General features: G+C 38.6%; 1 protein-coding gene across 1 annotated transcript in view; it reads left to right on the forward strand.

Annotated features, from left to right (window-relative positions):
- The window catches only part of dock4b (dedicator of cytokinesis 4b), a 92,511-nt gene that overhangs the window by 31,307 nt on the left and 34,042 nt on the right, over positions 1-27,162 (forward strand). The window contains 18 exon segments of the mRNA XM_046872831.1: positions 240-336; positions 562-710; positions 1,515-1,599; positions 4,369-4,520; positions 8,400-8,481; positions 8,591-8,651; positions 8,780-8,912; positions 9,984-10,072; positions 12,297-12,422; positions 16,635-16,759; positions 17,311-17,473; positions 18,670-18,776; positions 20,567-20,720; positions 20,952-21,049; positions 21,196-21,279; positions 22,147-22,247; positions 24,376-24,457; positions 24,698-24,868. Of these exon segments, the coding sequence (XP_046728787.1) occupies positions 240-336; positions 562-710; positions 1,515-1,599; positions 4,369-4,520; positions 8,400-8,481; positions 8,591-8,651; positions 8,780-8,912; positions 9,984-10,072; positions 12,297-12,422; positions 16,635-16,759; positions 17,311-17,473; positions 18,670-18,776; positions 20,567-20,720; positions 20,952-21,049; positions 21,196-21,279; positions 22,147-22,247; positions 24,376-24,457; positions 24,698-24,868 (2,059 nt within the window).

Here is a 27,162-nt window from a genome sequence, read left to right on the forward strand (position 1 = left end):
AAGTCTGTTTATGCAAACCGGTATTTAAATATTTAAATCATAGACAATATTAACTAATTATTCCCCTTAAATAGGATTAATTCTACTTTCAGTAAATGTAAATCATGAGATGTCTAATTTCCAACTGATTTTTATTTCCTTATACTGAAGTTCAGATGTCTCCTAAAGCAAAAACAAGAAATCTAGCAGGCATTGTGTGATGTTGTGTATCTGAGTGCTGTTTTCATTTTGACCTGCAGGCAGTTTGAGACCGTGGTGCCCACAGAAGACACGGTCATTACAGAGATGACGTCCACTTTACGGGAATGGGGCATTATATGGAAGCAGCTTTATGTGGTAAATTGTGTGCTCTAGTTTAACACACCCTAAGAGAAATGTCTATTTTAAAAACATCTCTCTGTAAACTGCTGCCAGCGCCGGCAAGCTTTATGGCGCATTCTTAATTTATTTATAAACCCTGTTATATTACCACCTGAGCCAAGAGGAAATGACTGAGGGTTTGTTCAGATTTCTTCACCTTTCACTGTTGTCACTCAGTTACAGTATCTCTCTACTCCACAGAAGAACGAGGGAGATCTGTTCCACAGATTATGGCATGTGATGAATGAGATCTTGGATCTGCGGCGGCAGGTTTTGGTTGGTCACCTGACCCACGACCGTATGAAGGATGTCAAACAACACATCACTGCCCGTCTGGACTGGGGAAATGAGTGAGTCTCACTCTGCTCTTGATCTTTCTTAATTACTTTCTCTAGCAGGAGCGCACAAGCAAAACTGCAGTCATACTGATTTATCACTGTGATATCGCTTTTGTACAAGTGTTCTATAAACAAGAAATCAATATCAAGTAAATGACATTTCAGACCCAGTATGGGCAAATAATCAGTTTATTTTTGCTCTGCTAGTGGAACTAGATTCACTGATAGCATGGCGGCTAGCTAGCTAGGTCATATTGATTTGTATGTTCACATTAGAGGTGCTTGTGGTAATAATCGCCAGCTGTCTTTCTTTTAACCTTAAACTGATAAGCTTTGAAATTTTAAGGCAAAAGTCGGACATTTCTGCTGGTGATGTTGCCAAGTCTACCATACCTGCTCCGAATTAGGAAGTGGGTTTTGACATGTTTTACCCATACGAGTGCACACTTTTGGTTTTAAAAAAAATATGGGTGCTCATGGAATGCAATTGAATTCGTGGAGTGGCCTGTTGTAAACTGTGTGTTTTTATCACATGTACAATGGAAAGTAAAAACTGTCACACATTTCCTAAGCAAACAATTCATTAAAATAATTTTGACCTTGAACTTCAGTGATTTTTGTTCTTATTATGTTAAGTTTAAACATAATTTATTGTGAGTCCTTTTCTGTCAAACACCAAAAACAAAAACAAAAAAACAAACAAAAAAATCACTGTTTATAATAATGACATTTGTTCTGGCAGCTCTAACTCTGTCTCAATAGTTGTGATGTGTGGTCCTAATGAGACTCAAGTTGTTTGTGTGTTTGTGTTTATAGGCAGCTGGGTCTGGATCTGGTTCCCAGGAAAGAGTTTAGCATGGTGGATCCTGATGATATCAGCGTCACTGAGCTGTACAGACTGGTACGTTCCTTCTCAGGAAATCGCATTGCCACGGCAACCGCATCTTTTACTGCCTCAGGGTTTTATCACTCGGTATCCGGACATAAACTATCCTCTTAATCTCTTAACACAAGAAGCTGAAAATGAAGAATACATCTCCATTACAGAGACGAATCGAGTACTGCATAATTGCATGAATGACAGCGGGGAGTCTTCTGTGTTATGTAATTCAATTGTGGGGCACATGCTGCTCTTCCTGATTGCAGCTCGTATGAAACATGCGACCTAGAGACTCTTTATCACTAGCCTAATGCAATTTATAGGAATGTTTTATCTAGTCATGGCCTACAGGGACCAACCCTAGTAAACTCCCAGTTATTAATGACTATACACATTGTAATAGGAGTGGTTCAGACTTCTGGTAGTCAGTAGAAACCTCCCTGACTTCTCTGAACATAATTTCCCATCTGTAGCAGCATTTCAATTTGTATTGATGACACTTAAAACATTTAACTGTAAAAATGCCATGTTAAGAAGATTGTTCTCTCCCCCATTGATACAATCATTGATATTTTCTTAAGATTATTAACTGCAGTAGGCTTTACATACATGATCTAACAGATGCTTCTGATTAACTAGTGTCATTGTTACTGATAAGGAGTGAGAACTTAATACCCATCGATCCCACACAGATGTTGAACTTGTTACTTCCTGCCGCTTTTCTGCTGCACCTTTTTGAAACTTTTGTTCAGCTTATGGACACCAAAATAGGACTTTTTTTAATGCTATTCTTTCGAATGACTTCTCAGAGTGAAGAAATGTGTGATTATATTTATAGCTGTGAAATCTGTAAAGAGATGATGTCACGGCGCATGTTACTATGCTTGCGAGAACAGAAGCACCGAGCTAAAAACAGTCCACTGCTAAGACAGAATACATTTCTTTGGTACTTCTGCATCCACCACCAATACAAGCGCATCTTAAGTTATGAAAATAATCGCTTCAAAAATCCTTCAGGACTGTCCTGAGACGGCTTCCTTTTATTAATTATTGTTAGGGAATGGTAATGTAAGAATGTCTGACTGGAATAAGGCCATGATGTCATGATGTCATGAAGACAACACCGTTTCCAGGCATAGGCAAACTAGGTGGTCACCTAGGGTGTAACCCCCTGCCTCGCCACTGCCCTTGCCCTTGCTGATTCATTGGCATTGCTGTGTGTGAATGTGTGCATCTGTTGGTGTAGTGTGGGTTTGAGTCCTCCGGTGAAGTGCAACTTAAATATTTGTGCTCACTGACTCATTAACAATGACACACGTTCAGCAACGCGTGATAGATGGTACAGGTCTAAAGCAGGTCCCACACTCTACCCACACATTTCTATTAGGCATTGAGGAATCACTAGAGTAAGAGTATGTGGGTGTGTTTGCACGCAAGTGGGAGGGTAATAGAGGAAGAAAGACACTACATGGAAAAGATGTTTGACATCATGGAATATGTCAACCTAGTTTCAGGTCCTGTTTTTCTTTTCTTCTCACATGCTTTTTGGAAGTGATCTTGGCACTGAAAAGCTTCCCACCTCCTCACTGGTCACCGAATGTAGTCATTGAGGTTAGGAGAATAAGGCAAAAGCCCTGCTGCCTTTTAGACAACGAATAACAGAGCAAATGAGAAGTTTTAAGGACTAGGTACAGTTCTCAGTTCTGTAAAGAAGGAGGTGAAATCTATGATGAAATTCCACCCACTTCATCACATAATCCAGTTCATTTTAGATGTTGCATAACCGTTCCTCCATTACATCGCCTTTATTTATATCACCTCATCCCTGGATATCTGCAGTATTCTCTTCCTGGCCTCTTCTCATTCTTTCTATCTGACTCTGTGTCTCTCAGCTGTATAGTAGTTGAGGGAAAAGGAAGCAGAGCTGCTTGTTGGCATCTTTCTCCCAGGCCATCTGGAAAAGTAGGGGGCAATGTTCTTGGCCGAATCCCTCAAAGCTAACTATTACTGTTTCTGTACACACATAGTGGGAATTCAGGATGTGGCTGTGGCGTGTGTGTAGCGCTACTTTTTATAAAGCCTTGTGGCATCAGTCATTTGGGGTATGTTGTTTTAAAAAGACTCGAGTTGAAAGGAAACTTTCAGCTACCACAGCGTTATCCTGCTCAGTTTTGTTTATACTGTGTACTGTAATGATTTTCTTTTGAGTCGGATTCCTTTCATTGATTCTCCATGTCACCTCAGGGAGATTTTCATTCTGTTGCCTCTGGCTGTCCAGGTAGAGCTCAACTTCCCAATCTATATTCAGATTTGGCTGCTTTGACTTAAATACAGAAGGTGGCGCTGGAGGTAGCAGAGTTGAAGATGTTGAGATTATCAGGACGTTTTGGGGACAAAGTGAGAGAGGTTCCTGACTTTCCCGAATTTGATGGTTTGGACATGTGCAGAGGAGGGACATGGGGTATATCGGTAGGAGAATGCTGAGGATGGAACCACCAGGAAGAAGGAGAAGAGGAGGTTTATGGATGTAGTGAAGGAAGACATGCAGGTAGTTGGGTTGAAAGAGGCAGCTGTAGAGCACAGGGGGGTGTGGAGACGGATGATCCGCTGTGGTGACCCCTAATAAGAGCAGCTGAAAGAAGATGATGATGATGATGATTTAGATTTTACTGCTATGAGGCAATATCGGTTAAAAAAGCTACACAAACGGTATTGAATTGAAACGGATAAGCTGTTGGTAAAAAATAATATTTTATGTATGTTTGTCTGTGCCTGTGCAAACAATCTCAGATGGAACATCGTCACCGTAAAAAGGACACGCCCGTCCCAGCCAGCACACATCACCTGTTTGTGCAGATGAAGAGTCTGATGAGCTTGAACCTGGGCGAGGAGCTGGAGGTTTTCTTCTACATCTACGACAGCAGAGAGAGTCGACCTCTCAGGTGAGCTACCGTCACATCACAACACCGAGGAGCTATACTTTCATTACGCAGTCATTCATCAGCAATTAGATGAGATTAGTGCTGAATGTGGGTGATTTGATTTTGTTTCTTAAAGGTGCATTAGGCAAAATAAGCTCCCTTAAGTTCAGCTGGAGTTCGGATTCACAAGGACTATCATGAGATCATGTTCAAGCATTGTTGCAGCATTTCTCTGCTGCATGGGAGTTAGCTAGCTTTACATACATTTCCTCTGATAAATCATCAATGACGATCGACTTATTATGTAAATCGGCCAATCAGATTCATGCCCTTAAAAGTAATACATTATTCCATCTTTAAAATGAAAAGTCTGGACTTTAATAAATAAATAAAAAATTGTTATGCAGCTTCACATTAATCTGAAGCTCGTCATATTAAAGCAGGACAGTGTTTACTGACTTGCAGGCATGTGGATCAATTTGCAATTTCCATCTTGTCAGAGGACAAATTCCGGTAATTGGTAGTCAGAAAAGGCACGACAGCCAATTGTTAGAGGATTCCTCTTCCTTTTTACATTTCTTTGGATAATGAACAGGTCAATGTTTGCTGGATTAGAGAGTGTTGTCAAAACCGCAGGAAATCTTCTCACCTTGGAGAAGATGTGCAAAACGAGCTGAATCTTTCACAATGCGTGATTGGGTTAAGCTCTCCCAGCTATTGTTAATTACTGACTCTGGCAGACTTAGTGGACCGATGCGGCCGCCCCGGCTCATCTTCGTGTGCTTGTGTGTTGGGGGTTTGTATCTCAGCCTGCTGTTGCCTTCAAGGAAAATCTGCTAATGGCTCACTTCCAGGATGGCTGCTCGGCTGGCTGGCTTCCAGCTAATTATTCTCTCGGCTATAGCGTGAATTTGGCGTTTGGGTCCAGATGGTGTGACAGCTCCCGATTTTTCCCAGATGCTGCCAGAGACACTCGGGTTCAAACCAGGCAGGTTGTGACGTCCAGCCCTAACCCTCATGCTGAAATGATCTACACTTCTGACTCACATCCCAGCTCTCGAGCGCAGCATGTTTACTCTTAGACACACATTATCATCTTTCTCCGCAGAGCTTCGGATGAGTTTTGCTGCAAGCCTAATCCCATCTCCTCATGGCTCTCTCTCTCTCTCTCTCTCTCTCTCACACACACACACACACACACACACACACACACATACACACAAAGCTGTGTGCGTGTGCAGATGGTGGAAAAGGCAATCCACTTTCTCTCCATCCACAGAGAGATTAAGATGTGGAACCTCAGCCTTCTCATACAGAGACCAACAGGGAGGAACAACTGTTGTTTGTGTTGGTGTTTGAGAGCCTTGTGTCTGAGTAGCACAGAACCAGATCTATCGCTAGCACTGAGTGACAGCCTTCAGAATAATGACTCGCCCTCTCTTTTCCCATGAGACTGTTTTTTTGGTCATGGTTTTTATCTTCAGCATGGGGAATCAGTCATGGGCATGCTTAATTTGCCGAACCGTGTCCGCAGAGGTAATTTAATTCGGGGCTCCTGTCTGAACGCGTTTCCTGACAATCACACACACATCAGGGGAATAAATATCAAGTTCCGGCAGAAATGCTTGGGGAATACGCGATTCATTTATGGAAATCAGACCGTGGTATTGTGTAATAAGAATCCTTCAGTGACCACAGACTGCTGTTCAGGAAGTGATACTGAAGCGTTATCCCCGGCCACACACCCACACACTGCACTTCGACTTAATTGAAAACTGGGAATTCAATAATGCACAGTTAATTAGCAGCTGTGTGTTTGTTGGTCTGCAGGAGTGCATGTTTATCTGTTTGCTTTAGGTTATGTGCAGTGTGCAAGAGACAATCTTGCTTTGTGTGTATATGTGTTTTAGAGGTGTAATTGTGGTATTGGTTGCTATTACAGTCTATAATGGGATCTACTACATGAGCAGACTGCTTATCACACTGCTGTGAAAGTCACATAACTGGATTACATGAGCACTTGGCAGGAGCCTGTGTGTCACTGTGTCTGTTTTGTGTGCATTTCGATGTGTGTGTGTGTGTGTGTGTCTGTGTGTGTGTGTGTATGTATATATGTATATATATATATATATATATATATATATATATATATATATATATATATATATATATATATATATATATACAGTACAGACCAAAAGTTTGGACACAGCTTCTCATTCAAAGAGTTTTCTATATTGTAATGACTAAGAAAATTGTAGATTCACACTGAAGGCATCAAAACTATGAATTAACACATGTGGAATTGTATACATAACAAAAAAGTGTGAAACTTAAAAATGTCATATTCTAGGTTCTTCAAAGTAGCCACCTTTTGCTTTGATTACTGCTTTGCACACTCTTGGCATTCTCTTGATGAGCTTCAAGAGGTAGTCACCTGAAATGGTCTTCCAACAGTCTTGAAGGAGTTCCCCGAGAGATGCCTGGCACTTGTTGGCCCTTTTGCCTTCACTCTGCGGTCCAGCTCACCCCTAAACCATCTCAATTGGGTTCAGGTCCGGTGACTGTGGAGGCCAGGTCATCTGGCGCAGCACCCCATCATTCTCCTTCTTGGTCAAATAGCCCTTGATGCCTTCAGTGTGACTCTACAATTTAAAAAAAATAAAGAAAACTCTTTGAATGAGAAGTGTGTCTGTACTGTATATATATATATATATATATATATATATATATATATATATATATATATATATATATATATATATATATATATATATATATATACATACATATATATATATATATATATATATATATATATATATATATATATGAATGTATGTGTGTATATATATATATATATATATATATATATATATATATATATATATATATATATATATATACACACACACACACACACACACACACACACACACACACACACACACACACACACACAAACAGAAATATTTCCTGCCTTTCTCAATCATTCTCTGTGTTCAAGTGTATGTTGCTGTGTGTGTGTGTGTGTGTGAGAGAGAGAGAGTCCATGTGTGTCTTTGTACAATTCTGTAATGAATAAGGAAACTGGACAGCACTGGAGTGTACTGCATGCCAGATGTCCTGTACACACTTCAGTATTTCTCACATTTTAAATTCACAGTGTGATGTGTTATGAACTTCTTCATATGTTTACTAAAATGACTCGCATCTAAAAAAAGATCAAACAAAAAAACCATTTTTTTTTCTCTCGTGCTCTGTTGCACAAGACATAACTTTTATCATATGCTTTAAAAGCAGCAAAATCTTCATACTGGGGAAAGATAGATCAATTATAAATACTGTGATGCATAAAGAATCATTTGATGCTGGCAAGTTGCCTGAAGACACACAGTGGTATTTCTGATACCATTCAGAGCTCTGTGTTTACCGATTTGCTTTCCCTCTTATTTAAAAATGAGCATTTAATCTGACGTCTGTTCCAGTTTTTTGACGTCTCAACATCAATGTAGGAAGATTGTCCAGGGACATGAGATTAACTCAATGAATATTTCAGAACTAGAGAATTAAATTGTTAAATTTTCAATTCTAGACCTATTTGAAATGATTTGATTCTGACTAGTAAATAATTGAGCTGCAGTGATTCTTCTCCCCTGTGGGTTATTTTCAGAGCAATCAGTTTTGTGTGTGTGTGTGTGTGTGTGTGTGTGTGTGTGTGTGTGTGTGTGTGTGTGTGTGTGTAAGTGTAAAAGCCATTCGTCCCAGCGATGGAAAAACATGTTGCTTTGTGAAGCTCTGGGACCTCATTGGTCCTCATTGGTCCTCATTGTCTCTCCGATGCAATTTGTCTCTTATTCTTTCTTTTCATTCCTCCTTCTTTGCCTCCCTTCCTTGCAGTGAAAGGTTCTTTGTGAAGCTTAATAAGAACGGAGTGCCCAGGTCTCCAGAGAAGACAGAGACGCACTGTACCCTTTTTGTGGTGAGTGTTAAAGAGAGTGTCAAAACAATTCTACTAATTGCACAAAGAGAAAGCTTGTGCAGCACTGCAGCAATTTGTGTCCATTAAAGCCTGCTCTGTTTCCATTCAGGACTTGGGGAGCAGTGACCTGAGAAAAGATGTGTATATTGTTGTTCACATCATTAGGATAGGTAAAGTGCTCATTTATTTGCATGCATTTAACGATTAATACAGCTCTTTTAACTGTACATATTCATCTGATGCCCATTAGCAGTGGTCAGAGTGGGAGTAAATTAGTTGTGTGTGTGTGTGTATGTAGGGAGGATGTGTGCGGGTGAGAAGAAGAACACATGCAGCGTGCAGTACAGGCGTCCGTTTGGCTGTGCCGTGTTCAGCATCGCGGATCTCCTCACTGCTGACACGAAGGACGACCAGATCCTTAAAGTCTACGCGTGAGTAGAGCACCATCTCTGATGCTTTATTCATTACATAGACATAAGTGCAAACAAAGACATCTGTGAAACCCAAAGCCCCCTAAAATTCCACTCGTAGTGATCGTGTTTATGTATTAAATGTATAAATGTTTCTATTTTATTCACTCGTCTTTGTAAAATTGAATATTAATTAAATATTTAATGTACATTTTGGCAAACATCTACTTTAAAGCCCTCTGATACACTTCCTGCAAAATTCCAGTGAACTCCAGTTTCTTGAAGCTCAAACAGCAGATTCAATGACATTGTGTTTTATTAGGGCTGTCAATCGATTCAAATATTTAATCGCAATTAATCACGAGTTATGCCGTGATTAATCTCAACTTAATCGCACGTTTTTATCGATTACAAATTTACCTTAAATACTTTTCATGTTTTTAATACTCTAATCAACATAAAAATAGACATATATTGATGCTCTATGCAAATGTTTGTTTATTATTAGTGAAACCAAACTCTACATAGAGCATGAAGACAAAATATTCTCATAAATGTTTTTACATTTTTTGGTGTAGTTTATACTTTTTTTTTTTATATCTGAGTAAAGAAAGGACAGGGTTGCATTTAAGGTTTTAATTTAGGCTCTTATATATTTAATGATCTATATTTTTAACAAAAATTGTCAAAGAGAAATTATTATAAACACAGCTTACACTTTAATAGCGTTTGACCCTACATATGTTTGTGTGTGTGTGTGTGTGTGTGTGTGTGTGTGTGTGTGTGTGTGTGTGAGTGAGCCACAGATGCATTTGGAGACACACAGACATAAATATACAGACACATACATTAGCATAACAGAAAACTAATATGTATACGGGAAAATATAAAGCCAACACACCCAGTGACCCTTCAGTGGCACTGAACTTATTATAGACACTGTAGTAGCCTGACCTTCATTTCATTGAACAGGCCAGAATATGCCACGAATTCTGACTGTACAACCACACACACACTTGTATAATGATATTTGCTGTGGTGCAATAACATTTTTTTTTCTTTTAACACTCTTACCAACACTCTGTATTGCAGATGTAACACTGAGAGTGATTGGAGTCAAATCCATGACAGCATAATAAAGAAAGTGAACTCCAGATATAACCTGTCAGGATCCAACACGGGTAAGTTCTAGATCCACACTGAGAAATGGTCTGAAAGTACACACTCAGTATGGACATGTGTTTCGCAGCGCTAGTAGCCGGAGAAGCTTTCTTTTGGAGTTGCTATGGAGTTTCTTCTTGCAGTTCATAGAGCAGTATTTACTCAGCGAAGACTTCACTTAGCAACAGCATGAGGCATGTAGGATTTAGTGGCAGAACATTTCTGGCACAAGCTTGATTTCACTTGATTAGAGGATTTAGTTGGAAACTTGAATAAAAATGTTTCATGGTGGCTCAGGCATGCTTGAAAGTTTGTAATTATTTCTGCTAATTAAAGCTATGCAAGTGTCGCATTTCACAAACACAGAGCGAGATATGTTAGACACCTTAAAGGATATACATATGATGTGTGCAGAATGGCTCTATCAGTTAGAGTCTGCAGTTTCATGCGGTTTTGACTCTCTCCTATAATTATTTGCAGCATCAAAAGCATGGGCCCTGAATAATCACAAGCTGTATGTGTGAATACATTAATCCCAGTGACTGGCACAAAGTCATTTTCTCGACCGTCTTATCAGCATTGATGCGTATCATACACATGGCAAGCAACAATAACTCGTCTTGCAAAATCCCCTCTGACTGATTCATTCTAAATAAACAGAGATATGATTTCATCAAATGGGAATTGATGGGTAGAAAATTTGTACTTATTTTAATTAACCATTGACTAGAAAAAACGTAATGAGAACGGATTAATAATTACTTATCTATCATTTCGGCATTGTGACATTAACCTCCAAACATATTACACGCTGTATTGTAGGCAATGATGGGAACGTAATTTGATCTTAACGCCATTATCGGATTTAATAAGTTGAAGCTTATAATTGTATTAAGACGTCATATTTAGACTCTCTGAACCTTTTCATTGGGTACGCATGACATGCATATAAATCATCTCTAGATTCATGTCATATAAAAGGGTTTGTTGGTCCAGGTTGTGATTTATTCTGAATAATGAGGAATTTGCATTCTCTCTGTTTAAATAGGACGTGAAACTTGTAGTCTTGTATATGGTTAATTAGCATACCTGCCATTTCAGGGGAAATGAGAAAAGCTAGAAATGCTTGGCTGCACTGCCCTTTGCTTAAGCATCTGTCTTTCACACTGGGATATAAAAAAAAAAAATAATTGCTGTGTGCACAGGCCTGAATTATGTGAACCTTCTACCAGACGCTAAAAAAGAGAAATGAAAGTGTATAAGAAGCACAGGAGAGCAAAAGCGGCAGACAGGAAAGGGGGCAAGCAAACTTCCTGTTTAACTCTGATGCCGTGCTGCTCTTTTTTCAAATTGATTTAACATGACCAACACCCTGCAAGTGCTACTTTTGCAGTTACATTGTACATAATGTTAAAACCACAATGTTTTTTTTTCTGGCATAAACCGTCAATTTTAGTCATTGTTTCATTGGTAACTCCTGGCCATGGAAGAGACACTCAGACACTGACCTGAGAAAAAGAGAAAAGCTCTGAAATCGAAGTGACTAGGGACCACCAGTGCCAGTCCAACTGATTTATGCCGATGCTTTTTCTCATATTCCAGCTGACTCAGTTTTACATTATGAAACTAGAATGCCTAAAAATGATTATAGTTATAATGTAATCCGTTTTCAAGACAATGTTCTGAGAAATTTTGTGTGACACTCTGTTCACTATATGGACAAAAGTTTTGGGACACTTGTGGTTCGTTTCCAAACTGAATGTGGTAGCATGACATTTTCCATTCACTTGAACTAGCAGACCCACACCTGATCCAGCATTGACAGTGCCCCTGTGCACAAACCAAACTCCTTGAAGATATCCTTTTCATAGTTTGGAGTGGAAGATCTTCTGCTATAGAGCTCTGACCTCAACCCTATCGAACACCTTTGGGATAAATTGGAACACTGACTGCAGTCAGTACCTGACTTTCCTAACGTCCTTGTGTCTGAATGAACACAAATCTCCACAAGCACATCTCAAAATCTAGAGGAAAATCTTGAGGAATTGTAAGAGCAAATTGGGACTGAATGTGGAATGCGATGCTCCAAAACCCCGTCATATTTATGACAAGGTGTCCGCAAACTTTTGCCAATATAGCGCATGTCAGAATTTAAAAACACAGCATTTCTTTTACACACAGCTAAAAGTTTAAAACATACAGTACATAGATACTCTATAAGTGGTATGTTTGTTTTGTCTGTAGGCCTTGCAGTGACTCTCCAGTTACTTCACGGGGACATCGAGCAGCTGCGGAGGGAGTACATGGCCATTTTCTCTCGGGGTGTATCCATCACCAGGAAGCTAGGATTCTCTGATGTCATTATGCCAGGTACAGAAAGCCATCTGTCAGTTATAGATCATTGTTGGACTATATGAAGTTCAAGATGTATTTACATGTACACAGATACACCAAAACTGTACTGGAAATGAAAAAAAAAACAGAAAGCAGTGTCTTTTGAGAATACATTTCACTGTATTAACATTCACAGTAATGTGCTGCACTGCTTCCTGCTACTGAGAGTCTTAAAAAGCATTAAAAACTCTTAAATTCACTGTTCTAGGTCTTAAGTCATCTTCTACAGGTCTTAATTTTCTGATGTCCATGTACCGCTACCTCTAATTTCCACTGAAATGCTTCCTTTAGCACTTTAGAATGTTTTTTTGTGGTTTCCGTGGTGTTGCAGTTCTTTCTTTCGCTAGTTTAAATATAATTCCCTGTCTTACGACTACAAATGAGACCACAATGCAACAAGTTTAGCGATACTCAGTTTGAAAAAAATGAAGTTAGGCTGGTTAATTTGCTAACAACATATTTGTGTGTGTGTTTTTGATGTTGTGAGGTCTGAAATCAAATGAAATTACATTCTTAATGGTCTTAATATTCTGATTTAACATTCTGATATTAGAAGTACAAAATTTTATTTGGCACAATGATAAACTAATTCAGGCAGTGTATGCAATATGCAGGTTAATGCTGGGTTAATATAAGCTATATATGAGCTGATTTGAATGATGTGCAGAGGAAAAAGTGTTCTTAGTGAGTAATTTCAGGTTGTGTGTTGCTTGATATATTTGCCTGGTGCATGCAATAAAAATGTACACTCTTAATGTAATATATATATCTATATGTAGATAGATATATGTGCATTTGGCCATTACCTCAGCAATGGTTGGTATGGCAACTACATTGTCAGTATAAGGCAGGGAGCAGACAGTAACTGGGGGGACACAGGAGCAGGGGTTGTGTTTTATAAACCGATTAGGGCTGTAGCTATCGAGTGTTTTTAGTAATCGAGTATTCGAATGATTATTCCAACGATTAATCGAGCAATTGGATCAGAAGTACATTATTTATTTATTAATTTTTTTAAAAGAGCAATATTAAATATATTAGAGAAAATAAGACAGGTCTCTTAAAATTAAAATTAAAACTTGTTTCCTTTTTCCTTTTTTTCTCTTTTTTTTTTTTTGCTGAAATTTCATAGAAGAATATCTGTGAAAACTAAACCTATCTAGTGCATTTAATTGCTATATTACATCAAATACAAATATATAAATGAATTAAATTGTAAAAATGAATTATTATTCAGATTACTCAAAAAACAAAAACTGTACTGTACGGTGATTTCTTTGTTTTAGTTTAAAATGATCGCAACCTTTTTGTCAGTTTTTTGCCTGAATCCTATGGAAGCATGTTTCCTTCACAAAAACAAGTTTGCCAAGTTTTTTTTCGCAATTCCGAGTAATTTTTTTCTCCTCCGCAATTCTGTCTCGTAAACATCCAACATTTCCGGTGCATCCACCGATAACCATGAAGTTTGAAGCTGTTGGTGTATGTAAGAGGCTTCTCTGCTTCATCTGTCTTGTTCCATCTCCTACAGAGCTGATTGTTAGACAGACTTCTCTTTAGGGTTCGGAGACTATCGATTGTAGCCCATTTCATTCTCCATGTGTAAAGCTTTCTGGCACTACAGAGGGATAACGCTGTACGAGTGACAAAAAAAAAACAAATGAACAAAAAAAACATCGGAATTGTGAGAAATGTTTAAGCAATATTCAATTCAAACTTTTTTTTCCCCATGAGGCGGAAACAGACTTCTATAGGAATGTTCCCCTTGCTCAGTTCTACCCATTTCTCCATCTTTTTTATTCTACAGCATCTTTCGTGTGTTTACCTGTCCAGAGTTTTGTAGGTGGTGCGTCAGTAATAATGGTCAGATGGGAAACACAATGCATATAATAATTTGCCTCAATGATTTTTTGTACTCAAGAAATCCTATCAGCTCTAATACTGATCCCCTCAGTGCTGTGCTTCTCCAGAAACTATTTATTTAGGGAAGTTTACCCTAGTTCTGTTTTGTCTAGTGTTGATCTTCCCCTTTAACCCAAGCTGACTGGCCACCCATGTATGGAGCTGTCTGGTTTATAATTATTCTCCCCTCTGGCCAGCGGGCTTTCTCAGTGCTTCCTCTTTAGTGGGATAGTGCCGCTCTTTGCTACAGTGAAGTGACATGCTTCTAGAATTAGACCAAACCTTTGGCCCTCATTTATTTATCATGTTTTTAAAACCTAGCAGAGGAAGAGTGCTTGTGCAGCACTTTCGTTCTATGTGGATGGGCAATGAGAATGGAGGTGTGATAACGGAGGCCTTCTTCCTGTCAGTATGAATATTGTGTGGTGTCTAGTGAGGCACAGGACGCACCTGTTGATAGCTCTGTTGTAGGTCATTGTGGTATTGCGTGCATGCCATGGGTGTGTATGTGTGCTAGATGTAGTAGTAGTGACAGTTCTTGAATGTTTTCTAATGTACCACAGGGTGAAGAAAATAGTAAACTCTGGTGTTTTTTTTTTACTGCGAAAAAACACTATTTCTTATTAACGTGCTGAAAGAAAAAATACTGTAAATAGGCCGATGCAATGGAAAAAATGTGATGCAAAGCAATTCACTATGGTAAAGATAGTTTGCTTTTATTTCTTTGGTTCAGACAGACAGCAAATCATAAATTTACTTAAGTGTCTCCTGAATTCTAATGGATGGCCCTTTCACAAAGAGGCCTGTGTAGTGCAAAAAAAAAATAAAGCTGAAATTAAACTAGAAAAAGTTCTTTTCCATGTTCTTTCTTCAAGAAGATGCAGCTCTACCTCTGCCATGTTAATTTATGTGACGCCTCGGTCTCTGTAGTGTTGTGATACGTCATATTCACGTAGCAGCAGCGGTGCTGAGAGAACGCGCTTGAGAAACAGTTTAACGAGGAGAAATCAATCAATCAATCTACAAATATCTCTAGAAAATATTGCAAATTATTTATAATTTTTTAACTAATAGAAGTATAACGCATCTTCTAATAAATCTTCTTCTTCTTTCGGCTTCTCCCATTAGGGGTCGCCACAGCGGATCATCCGTCTTCATACCCCACTGTCCTCTACATCGGCCTCTTACAACACAACTACCTGCATGTCTTCCCTCACCACATCCATAAACCTCCTCTTTGGCTTTCCTCTTTTCCTCCTTCCTGGTGACTCCATCCAGCATTCTCCTACCGATATACCCCATGTCCCTCCTCTGCACATGTCCAAACCATCTCAATCTCGCCTCCCTCACCTTGTCTCAAAACATCCTACATGCGCTGTTCCTCTAATAAAATCATTTCTAATCCTGTCCATCGACCTCAACATCTTCAGCTCTGCTAACTCCAGCTCCACCTCCTGTCTTTTACTCAATGTCACTGTCTCTAAACCATACATCATCGCAGGTCTCACCACAGTCCTATAAACTTTCCCTTTCACTCTTGCAGATACTCTTCTATCACAAATCACTCCTGCTATCACTCTTCTCCACCCTGCCTGCACTCTTTTCTTCACTTCTCTAACACACTCTCCATTACTTTGCACTGTTGACCCCAGGTACCTGAACTCCTCCACCTTCTGCACCTCTTCTCCCTGCAACTGCACTACTCCACTGCCCTCCCTCTCATTTACACACACGTACTCTGTCTTACTCCTACTGACTTTAATTCCCCTTCTCTCAAGCATGTACCTCCAGCTCTACAGGCTCTTCTCAACCTGTTCCCTACTCTCACCACAAATCACAATCTCGTCCGCAAACATCATAGTCCAGGGAGACTCCTGTCTGACCTCGTCCGTCAACCTGTCCATCACCACTGCAAACAGGAAAGGGCTCAGAGCCAATCCTTGATGCAGTCCACTTTTAACCAGTCTGTCATTCCTACTGCATGTCCTGCACCACCCTCACATACTGACACACCTGACTTCCTCATGCAATACCAGCATCTACTAATAATTATATAAAAAAAAATATATATATATATTTTTTTACTGATGCAAATCTGTTGAAAAATTCTGCATTACAATGCCAACTTGCACACTTTTTTAAAACAATGCACGACATAGTTAACTGAAATGCCAATGCACCGTTTCGAATTGGTAAATCTGACCATCGCTAATACCTTTACAGCAACATACTCCTTATAAAGCCACATGATGTAAGCTTAACCCTCTTCATCTGTTTGCTTTTTTTTAGGGGATATGAGGAATGATCTGTACATCATTTTGGAGAAAGGAGAGTTTGAGAAAGGAGGAAAGACTGTAGCCAGAAATGTGGAAATCACAGTTTATGCACTGGATGCCGATGGACAGATTCTCAGGGTATTCCTTTTTAACTGGTTTCAATTAATGTTTTTCGACATTGTACATAAAACACCTCTGCTCAGGCTACCTCTGCTAACATATTATAGGTATTTATAGTAACTGCAAGCATGCAATACCATAACTATACATCAGTGCATCAGTGCAGCCAATCTGAGCAGCACAGCCGTTTTTTTCACACTTGTAAGTGGTGCTATTGTTGTCTTGTGGTTTTCCTGGTTCAATGGAAAATAAGAGCTGATGGGCAGCATGCATCATTTCAACCTGTGATGCTTGTGTGTATTTGTGCGTGTGTGTGTATATATATATATATATATATATATATATATATATATATATATATATATATATATATATATATATATATATATATATATGTATATATATATATATATATATATATATATATATATATATATATATATATATATATATGTATATATATATATATATATATATATATATATATATATATATATATATATATATATGTGTGTGTGTGTGTGTGTGTGTGTGTGTGTGTGTGTGTGTGTGTGTGTGTTGGTCTGCAGGGCTATGTTTTAGCGGGTTCGGGTGAGCCGGGGTCTGACGAATACCATTCCTTTGTGCTGTACCACAACAACAGCCCACGCTGGGCCGAGCAGATCAAGCTGCCCATCCCCGTCGATGTGTTCCGCGGCTCCCATGTCCGCTTCGAGTTTCGCCACTGCTCAAGTAAGAAGACCTGCTAGATCAGAACACCGACACTTCAAGTACAAACAGCTGAACGTTTGAGCTCTGTAGAACATGATTTATGTAAATTCAGCATCTGTCTGGCTTTATCATATATGAAGTGTACAAAATGTCCAGAGTCTCCTCAGCTAAGTGTCATGCAGAGAGTTTATAGAAGCTTATAGCTTCACATGATAAAAGTTTTTGAGAGCCATCATAAGCTGCGTTTTTGTTCTCTTTCTTTCTTTTGCTTGTGTTCTCTATCTTTTTTTTCTTCGGAAAAACATTTCTAATTGTACACACTGCTATATAGATTAATTAGATTAGATTCAGTAAAATATAACGCTTTTACTGAAACAAAATTTGACAAATCTAATAGAGAACAAAAGAAAATAACATGGCCATGTGTACAAGCTGTATTTAAAATATTTCACACATACAGAATAAATTGTGCAAAATGCAGATTGTAACACACACTACCAGTCACTAAAAAAATAATTCCAATATGCCAGAGGATGCAAGTTTATTTACTTCCAGGGATTTCCAAGATTTCCAGTTTAGATTTTGTTCCTTGCAGTCATTTTTTTTTTTTAATATAAAGTGGACTACGGCTCACTTGGTAGTCTGTAATTTTAGTGTTCATTGTTGTGGCTGTCAGTTAGTAGCAAATAATTCCATAATTTTTATTAGTTTTTTTAATTACAACTTTTTGCTTTTTAAATGAGGATTGAAAAGAGAGAAAGAGAACCATCAGCGTATTCAATCTAACAGAACTTAGTTCTAAAACATATGATCCTTTGCCTGTTTAAAATCAATGTTACTCTTTAATTGGTTGTGGTTGTTCCCTGTAGTATCTTTAGTGTGTTCAATTAAAGACAGTATATTTCATGCCCTGACGACAATTTCTACATACGAGTTCCATGTAGTGCATGGGAGTATAATCCTATCCAGACAGCGTGTGGGTGTGTGTGCAGACTTTCATTTTAAACAAGCAGAAGCCACTATTCATGGTCAGTTGAAACACCAAACAGGTGATTAAAAGCTAAAACAGGCGGATTATTGTTTGGATTTCACTTTATTGGCATTAGTACCTGTATCTTCTGCAGGTAAAATTTCGACACCCTTTCCCTGTAATCTGAAAAATGCAGCTTGTAAGATATATGTGTGTGTCTGTGTGTTTGTGTGTGTCTGTTTCTCAGCAAAAGACAAAGCGGAGAAGAAGCTATTTGGCTTCTCGTTTGTCCATTTAATGCAGGAAGATGGACGAACTCTACCAGATGGCACCCATGAGCTCATTGTCTATAAGGTGTGTGTGTGTGTGTGTGTGTGTGTGTGTGTGTGTGTGTGTGTGTGTATATATATATATATATATATATATATATATATATATATATATATATATATATATATATAATCTGTCATTGAATGCTGATTGTTTATAGATTTTGCCACTATGGCAGGTTTAAGTAAAAAAAAATACACCACAGGAACCCCTTGGATTTAGGACTACAGTATAAATTTACAGAAACAAGCAGACATTCTATCTATATTTGTATCCTGATGTGCTCCGATGGTAGTGTATTGCACACATCTGCAGTCGTCTTTTAGAAAAAAAAAAAATCACATTTGAGAATAGTTTCTCTTGTGATTAAAAACTAACACATGATAGTAGAAATACGTAGCCGTGAGAGAAGAGACCAATGGGCAAGCAAACCTCTCGCCTTTTACTTCCACTATAATAAAACCCCCCCAAACTTATGCTTATCTTTGCCTGCAGTAATGGTTTTACTTGCACGGGAGTGGCTCCATGCACAAAGTATTTTTTCTGCTGAGCCGAGCATTCAGCATTACATTCAAACTGCTATAATGCAATAAACAGATTTTCACTTTAAGCACTGTGTAGAAGAATAAAAGAAGACGTGTATCTGTAAACATAAGTAAAAACATTAGTCATCAATAGTTTAACCACATCCTCTAATTTCTCTGAGCATGTGGCCACCTTTCAAATAACACACAGCTGCACATGCTGTGCAGAAATCGTCATTATGTCGAAAATATGTCGTCATTTTTCTTCTTAGTGTCAGCACAGTGATGAGGTTTACACTCGATACCGGTAACTATAAGTAGAGACACTGCAAAAAAAGGAAATGTATTTGCTTATTCTATAATATCTGCTTTGCCTCAGTGCTTGAGATGACAGCACAGGCTAATGCTAGACATTATAGCCAAGCTACTGTACCACAGTAAATATATAAACATTACCTTTCTCCAACAAAATACACTTCAGGCAATTTCCTGAAGAAAAAAGTCATTAAAAATGAATTACAAAGTATGTGTGGTGGATTGTTGCTGTTTTTTTTGTTGTTTTTTATTATCTATTTTTAGCATATTCTGGTCATTTTCTTTTTAACTTTACAGCATATTATATTCAGTATTGTGTTTTATTATTAGTTTATTGACTGCAGTTACAGCCCTTGATGTGCGTGAGAGTCGGAGCATTTTTACTCTTATGAGTGGGTTTTATACTCGCATGGGTGGAAGTGGGCAGTTTTTTATTTTTGTTTGTTTGTTTTTTACTCTTTTGGGCAGGCTTGCGTAGTTTTTACTTTTTGATTGGCAGGAGTTTGTTTTTAGTGTCATGTTGGTTGGAGTGGGTGTTTTTCTTTTCTTTTTTTACTTTTGTGTGCTCAGGAGTAGGCAATTTTAACTCCTGTATGGGCAAAAGTAATGGTCTTACTTTTGTGCCAGCAGGAGTTGCCATTTTTTCCTCTTGTATGGGCAAGAAGTGGGCATTTTTGCTCTTGAGTAGGCTAGTTTTGGGTGTTTTTGCTTTTAAGTGGGCAAAGAGTGGGCATATTTACTTTTGTGTCAAACTCTAGTGCCAGTGGAAGTGGGTTATTACTCTAATCGAGGCAGGAGTGGGTGGTAAAGTTTCTTGATTAGGGTAGTTTTTCCCCTCTCATGGAGGCAGAATTTAGTGTATTTTTACTCTTTTGGTAGGAGAGGCTGTTTTTTGCTCTCGAACAAGCTTGAGGGTGGTGGGAGGTGTGCATTTCAAGGTGCAAGAGTTGATGTCTCCTGTTCTTTTCTCCCCAGTGTGAGGAAAACGCTAATCTTCAAGATTGTGCTCGCTACCTCAGTCTGGCCTGTTTCAAAACCAATCTGTCAGGCAACAACCAGGCTGTGAAAAACAGCAAGGAGTCTTTCTGGATCACCTCATTCCTCTGTTCCACCAAACTCACTCAAAATGGTAGACTTTTCTCATTTTATATATACACACACACACACACACACACACACACACACACACACACACACACACACACAGGAATACCTTTTATTGTATGAGAACATTATACAGTGTTTTTATAACTTTATACTTTCTGAATTGTTGGTGTGTTATAGTGAGGGATTTTAACGCTGAACAGCAGCAGGAGTATCAGTGATAAAGAAAACATATTGCACTTCTTGCTGTGTGCAGGTGAAATGCTGGACCTGCTGAAATGGAGGATGCACCCTGATAGGATCAGTGAGAGCCTGTCCAAACTGAAGGAGATTGATGGCTCTGAAATAGTTAAGGTAGAATACAGTGCAATTAAACTTCACTAATGGGCATGTCACCAGTTGTGCTCTCTGCTACAGAATGACTTCGTCAAACCACAGGGATACACATTTTTGTACTTAATTATGTCTTACTATTCTAACTGCAATCGACTGTCTCCCAGTTCTTACAGGACACTCTGGATGCGCTCTTTGGGATTTTGGACGAGAGCTCGCAGAGATTCAGCCTCAAAGTCTTTGATTCTCTTGTAAGTTTTGAAATCAGTGCCAGTTGTACCTACAGCTGTGTGAAACATTAACCTTAAAAAATGGACATAAATTGTTTCAAAAAGGAAATTATAAAACATGTGTCCTCTCGCAAATTTCCTGCTTAGTATTCTATTAATGTTTAACAGAGAGCTTTTGTGGATCTGTCTTGCACATGCTTGTGGAGTTTGGTTCATCAGAGTCGAAACATTTGTGCGATGGACATTTTTATTCTTTATCAAATGCACACTTGTGTAATTTATTTGTTTTATTATGTATTGATATGTTGATACTTGGTCCTTCGATGAGGAAATGCTTTACATACACTTTATCTTGGCTTTAAAATCCGAATACATTAAAAGTTTTGAAATATATACACACATCGGGCATAACATTATGATCTTATAACATTATACTCAATGCGGTGAATAACACTGATTATCTCTTCATCATGGCACCTGTTAGCAGGTGGAATGTATCAGGCAACACGTGAACATTTAATCCTCAATGCTGATGTGTTAGAAGCAGGAAAAATGGGCAAGTGTAAGGATTTGAGTGAGTTTACCAAGGGCCAAATTGTGATGTCTAGACGACTGGGTCAGAGCATCTCCAAAACTGCAGCTCTTGTGGGATGTTCCCAGTCTCCTGGTCAGTATCTATCAAAAATGGTCCAAGAAAGCAACAGTGGTGAATTGGCGACAGGGTCATGAGCGGCCGAGGCTCAAATTTTTTAAGAAGTTCATGGTTTATGGGTCTGGACTGTTTTGGCGGCAAAAGGGGGACCAACACAATATTAGGAAGGTGGTCATGATGTTGTGCCCGGTCAGTGTATTTTCTCATTCTAAACCAGTTTCTATTCCTGCCCCCAGGTGCACATTATAAACTTACTCCAGGACAGCAAGTTCCAGCACTTTAAACCTGTCATGGACACCTACATCGAGGGCCACTTTGCAGGAGCTTTGTCCTACAGGTATGCCGTGCTTAAGCTGAAGTACACGTGTTCCTGATATCTGCCCACATGCAGCTAGTATATATAATACCTCTGAATTAAATTGAGAAAAATGAGCCGCTGAAAGTGTTGAGTGGCTGCTACTGAATCTGCGTGACTGTTCATTATCGTGTGAACTGTTCACCTGCATACCACCAACTGTATGCAGAAACAGTCTGTTCCTAAACTCACCTCACAAGTCTGGATCTCGGTGTGATGCTACATTCTGTTCTTCCTCCTCAACCATTCCCCAAAACAATTTCTCTCTTAGACACACAGCCATGCATAGTGTCCCTTCTCCTGGGCGACATCCAGCATTATTTACATATAAATGTAACATTATAAATCAGAAATAGACTAGAGAGGGCGTGATCTTGCTGTTATTATATAGCCAACTGTGTCCCATTGACAAAAATCTTACAGCATCAAGTCTGTGGGTTTTTGTTTTGAATGTGTTTGTAAAACTTCCTGTGCATGTGACAGATTATTCAAGTATGTCTTTAGGAAATCCTGCCTTTATGTGCCACATATTAAAGCAAATATTTGGTGGTTGCACATTATTGTTATTACACTTGAGATTTATATTTAGTAGTATTACATCGTCACTTTAATGCTGATGTGCAGGATGTGGTCAACCTCGCATGTTTTTAGGTTACCTGTCTACACTATAGACTGCATTTTTATGGTCTTCTGTCACTGTGACCAATTAGATGACATTTTCAGCCAATGGCAGTAAAATAACCCTTATATATTTTATAATTGTATATATATATATATATATATATATATATATATATATATATATATATATATATATATATATAAATGTAATTTATTACTGTACTTAAGTACCTTTTTCGCATATTTGTACTTGAGTAAAGTATTTTCATTTGGAGACTTACTTTAACTTCACAACATTTCAAAGTCAAATATTTTACTTTTTCATGCGACTACATTTTGAGAAACCAGTCGTTCCTTTTTTATCTATGAGCACATAAAAACATGTAGCAAGCCACCAATCAGTGTAGAGCGCACGCACTGGTTTGAACTTGTTTTGCTTGCCACTTGGTGGTTTAGCGTCAGTATAACAGCAAGCAGAACATTTTGCGAGTAATAAACTGTGTGAAAAAACTCCTGTCTCTCACGTGCCACGACACTCGTGGCCTTATTTGCACAATTCTTTTTATAGTAGTTGAAAAGAGGGTTTCGGGCTCTGGATCATTTTATTAGATATCAGTCAGTGTTTAACTCATTAATATCCTTCTATTAATAGACTGGTGTGCTGAGAGTAACAGTTTTTTTCATATAATCTGAGTTGATTACGCAAGAGGCAAAAATGATAGGAACATTATAGCCATCATAAATCATATTATTAAGTACATATGAAGGCAAATACTTTAGGTGATTTTTCTCGGGTTAAAGTTAAAAAGAAGCACTTTTACTGGAGTAATATTTTACCTATCATATCTCTACTTTAACTCAACTACATGGTTTGTGTACTTCGTCCAAAAATGCTAGTTAATAAAATAATTATTTGTATAATTTAAAAAGACAATCACAGCAAACGTTTCTGGGATATTTAGGAATTCATTAATTTATTAAATTTTTTATTTTCCTGCCAGACCTGCACACTCATCATGGGTTCAGATGCACATGCAGACATATACAAATGGCAACCAGAAGCACACTTCACACACAACCAGAGTCTTTTCCTGTCCGGAAGGCAGATGTTTCCTCAGCTCTTATATCAATCACTTTTCTAACTTTTCTCCTGCCCCTTAATGTACTCTCCACTACACAATGTCTCATAAAGGCCTCATCACGAACACACTGTTTTAGTGATGGATTTATCAGGCTCACACTCCCACACGGTCTCTTGCATTATACAACAATTTATATAACTCGCACAGAGTTCGAGTGTTTTTGGTGAACTGAGTTCCGTTTTCTCTGGAAGAGGTTTAGCATTGCCAGTGCCTCTTCCCGACATGTATCCTTTGAATGTGAAAGCGAATAAGTGCACGTTGATTAGTCGGCTCTCAACATTGTAAGAATGACAGCATACCTTGAAAATTGCATTACTGATCATGACACCACCATGTCTCATCTTTAGAGATCTGATTAAGGTCCTGAAATGGTATGTGGACCGCATCATTGACGCCGAACACCAGGACCACATTCAGCGAGTTCTCAAGGTAGGAGCTTAAGCAATTTCTTACCGTGCTATTTTTAGCTTTGGGTGCTTCTTCCCTAAGGCTGTAAAATTAATATTGTGTTCCCTATTCTTTAATAACAGTGCTTTTTTTTCTTCTGGACATTAAGGGCCTCTATGTTGTATCACTTACAGTGGCTCCTGCATGTGCAATTAGTGCAATAAACCCACTGTTTTATTGCACTCTGCTCTAACTGGATGAATGATGCTTTTTTTTTTGCAGGCGACAGAGTACATATTTAAGTACATTATACAGTCTCGGAGGCTTTATGCAATCGCGACAGGGGGCCAGAATGAGGAAGAGTTTCGCTGCTGTATGCACGAGCTCTTCATGTCCATCCGCTTCTTCTTGTCGCAGGAGAGCAAAGGGTCCAGCCCAATCTCCCACACACAGGTGAGGACTGTAAACTGCTTACTGTTTGAACATTGTAACGTTATGAGCTGTAAAGTGAACAACACAGATTCTCTCTTCATCATGGCACCTGTTAGTGGGTGGGATATATTTATTAGGCAGCAAGTGAACATTTTGCCCTCAAGGTTGATGTGTTAGAAGCAGGAAAAATGGGCATGTGGAAGGATTTAAACGAGTTTGACAAGGGCCAGACGTGGTTTTTCCTGTCTGCAGTGGTCAGTATCTATCAAAAGTGGTCCAAGAAAGGAACATCGGTAAACCGGCGACAGGGTCATGGGCGTCATTAAAGGTCATTAGGGCTGGTCTGTGTGGTCCGATCCACCAGACGAGCAACTGTAGCTCAAATTGCTGAAAAGGTTAATGCTGTTGATGCTTGACGGGTCGGAACTGTTTTCCCAGCAAAGGGGGAACAGCACAATATCAGGCAGGTGGCCATAATGTTACGCCTGATAGTTTACATTAATTAAATAATTATTAGGAATGTTCAAGTTTAAACAATACGAGCACCAGATTACTAATATTAGTTTGTTAATTTAAACTTTGTCAGACTTTGAGAGCTATAAGCAAGCTGAAAGGTTCCTTTACTAAGGTTTATTGTAACATTTATTTTTTCCTGTGCAATATACTTCTTTGAGTTGCTATGGAAGCAGTTCTGGTGAGGAGGGAGATAATTGATGCATTCTGGTGTGATTGAGGAGCAGTCTCAACACAGTTGCTCTCTCTGGGCTGAGAAAAAGCAGCTGAAGGCAGCTGTGAATGAGCTTGATTACACTATCAGCTCTGTGTGCAGCCTGACTCTATTGTGGTGTTTGGTTCAGTGCACTCCCTCACCCTCTCAGTCCTCACACAAGACCACTCAGCATTCACCAGCTCTGCATTGTGGTCTCATGAAAAGATAAGCCCAAATAAACACCATTTTAATATAATATAATCAAATGGACTGAGAAAGCAGCACAGACAGTGCGACACAAAAACACGAGAAAGATAAATCTTGTGAGAGGACTGAGAAGGAAAATAGAGAGAAAACTGACCTCATCAAACTCGACATCATTATTCTGAGCGTTCTCCCTCAACAGAAAACCGAATAGAGGACCAAATAGAAAAACATCTCTGTTCTTGTTTTGCTGCTAAATTGAGTTAAATTTTTCTCCATCAATTTTTCTTAAAGTTGATTTTTATATTTTCCAGATACTTTCTCTCTTTCCATTTTTCTTAAGATATGCTTTAATAGTCCAATCCATTTAGGTTCATTTTTTTTCCCTCTTTCTTTAACAAAGTCCTTATTATGCTCTGAAAAACAAGTCCTTATTATGCTCAGAAATAACAGCTCAAGACATCCCTTTATTTATTAGAGCACAAAAGAAGAGCATCTGTAGGTGTTAATCTGGGTCTTGCTATATAACTTTTATGTTTTAACTGTTTTTTTTATAAAAGCTTGAGGGTTTTAATCTTCATACAGCGCAGTATAAAAACAGCAGTACAATGCGGGTCAGACTGGTCAGAATCTGTGCTGATCCCTGGCTTTCTCTACGCAGCAGTGTAGACAAGCTGTAGAAGCAGCGGTCCATGTTACACACCAGTGCACTGTAAATGTCTTTCTTCATTTGATTCCAGCACTGGAAGTGCTTTAACCTAAACCAGAGAAGTTAGAGATGATCAAATTCTGAACTGTCGAAGTAAATATACTTCAATGCTCTTTTCTGGTTTGGTACCGAGGTCGTGGAATGAACTTCCCCTAGATGTCCGAACAGCGGAGACAGTGGCTATCTTTAAGGGTCGGTTGAGGACCTACCTCTTCCTAAAACACTTAAATTAGCACTTTCCAAGTTCTTTTTAAAAATCAAGAGTTATAGTCTGATTTATATTAAGTTTGTAATCCAGCGTACCAGTGTAGATTTATTTATTGATAGAGACTCAAAGCACTTTCGTATGTCGCTCTGGACAAGTGCGTCAGCTTAATCCTGCAAATGTAAATTAATAATCTGGATTTTAGTCATTGTGTCCTCAATATTGTTAATATTACTGGAAAATTGTTAAAGGGATTCATAATACTTCTCTAACATCTGTGCTCTGGCAATAATAATCTGGATTTGAATCATTGTCCCCTTAATCAAGTCAAGTCAAGAGGCTTTTATTGTCATTTCTACTATACACAGTGGTACACAGTACACAGTAAAAACGAGACAACTTTCCTCCAGAAACCTGGTGCTACACTAAACAACAACATACAGCTACATAAAGTGCATCGAATGCAACCCAGTGCAAACAGTGCAGAC

The sequence above is a fragment of the Silurus meridionalis genome, chromosome 18, assembly GCF_014805685.1.
Source record: "Silurus meridionalis isolate SWU-2019-XX chromosome 18, ASM1480568v1, whole genome shotgun sequence".
Lineage (NCBI taxonomy): Eukaryota > Metazoa > Chordata > Actinopteri > Siluriformes > Siluridae > Silurus > Silurus meridionalis.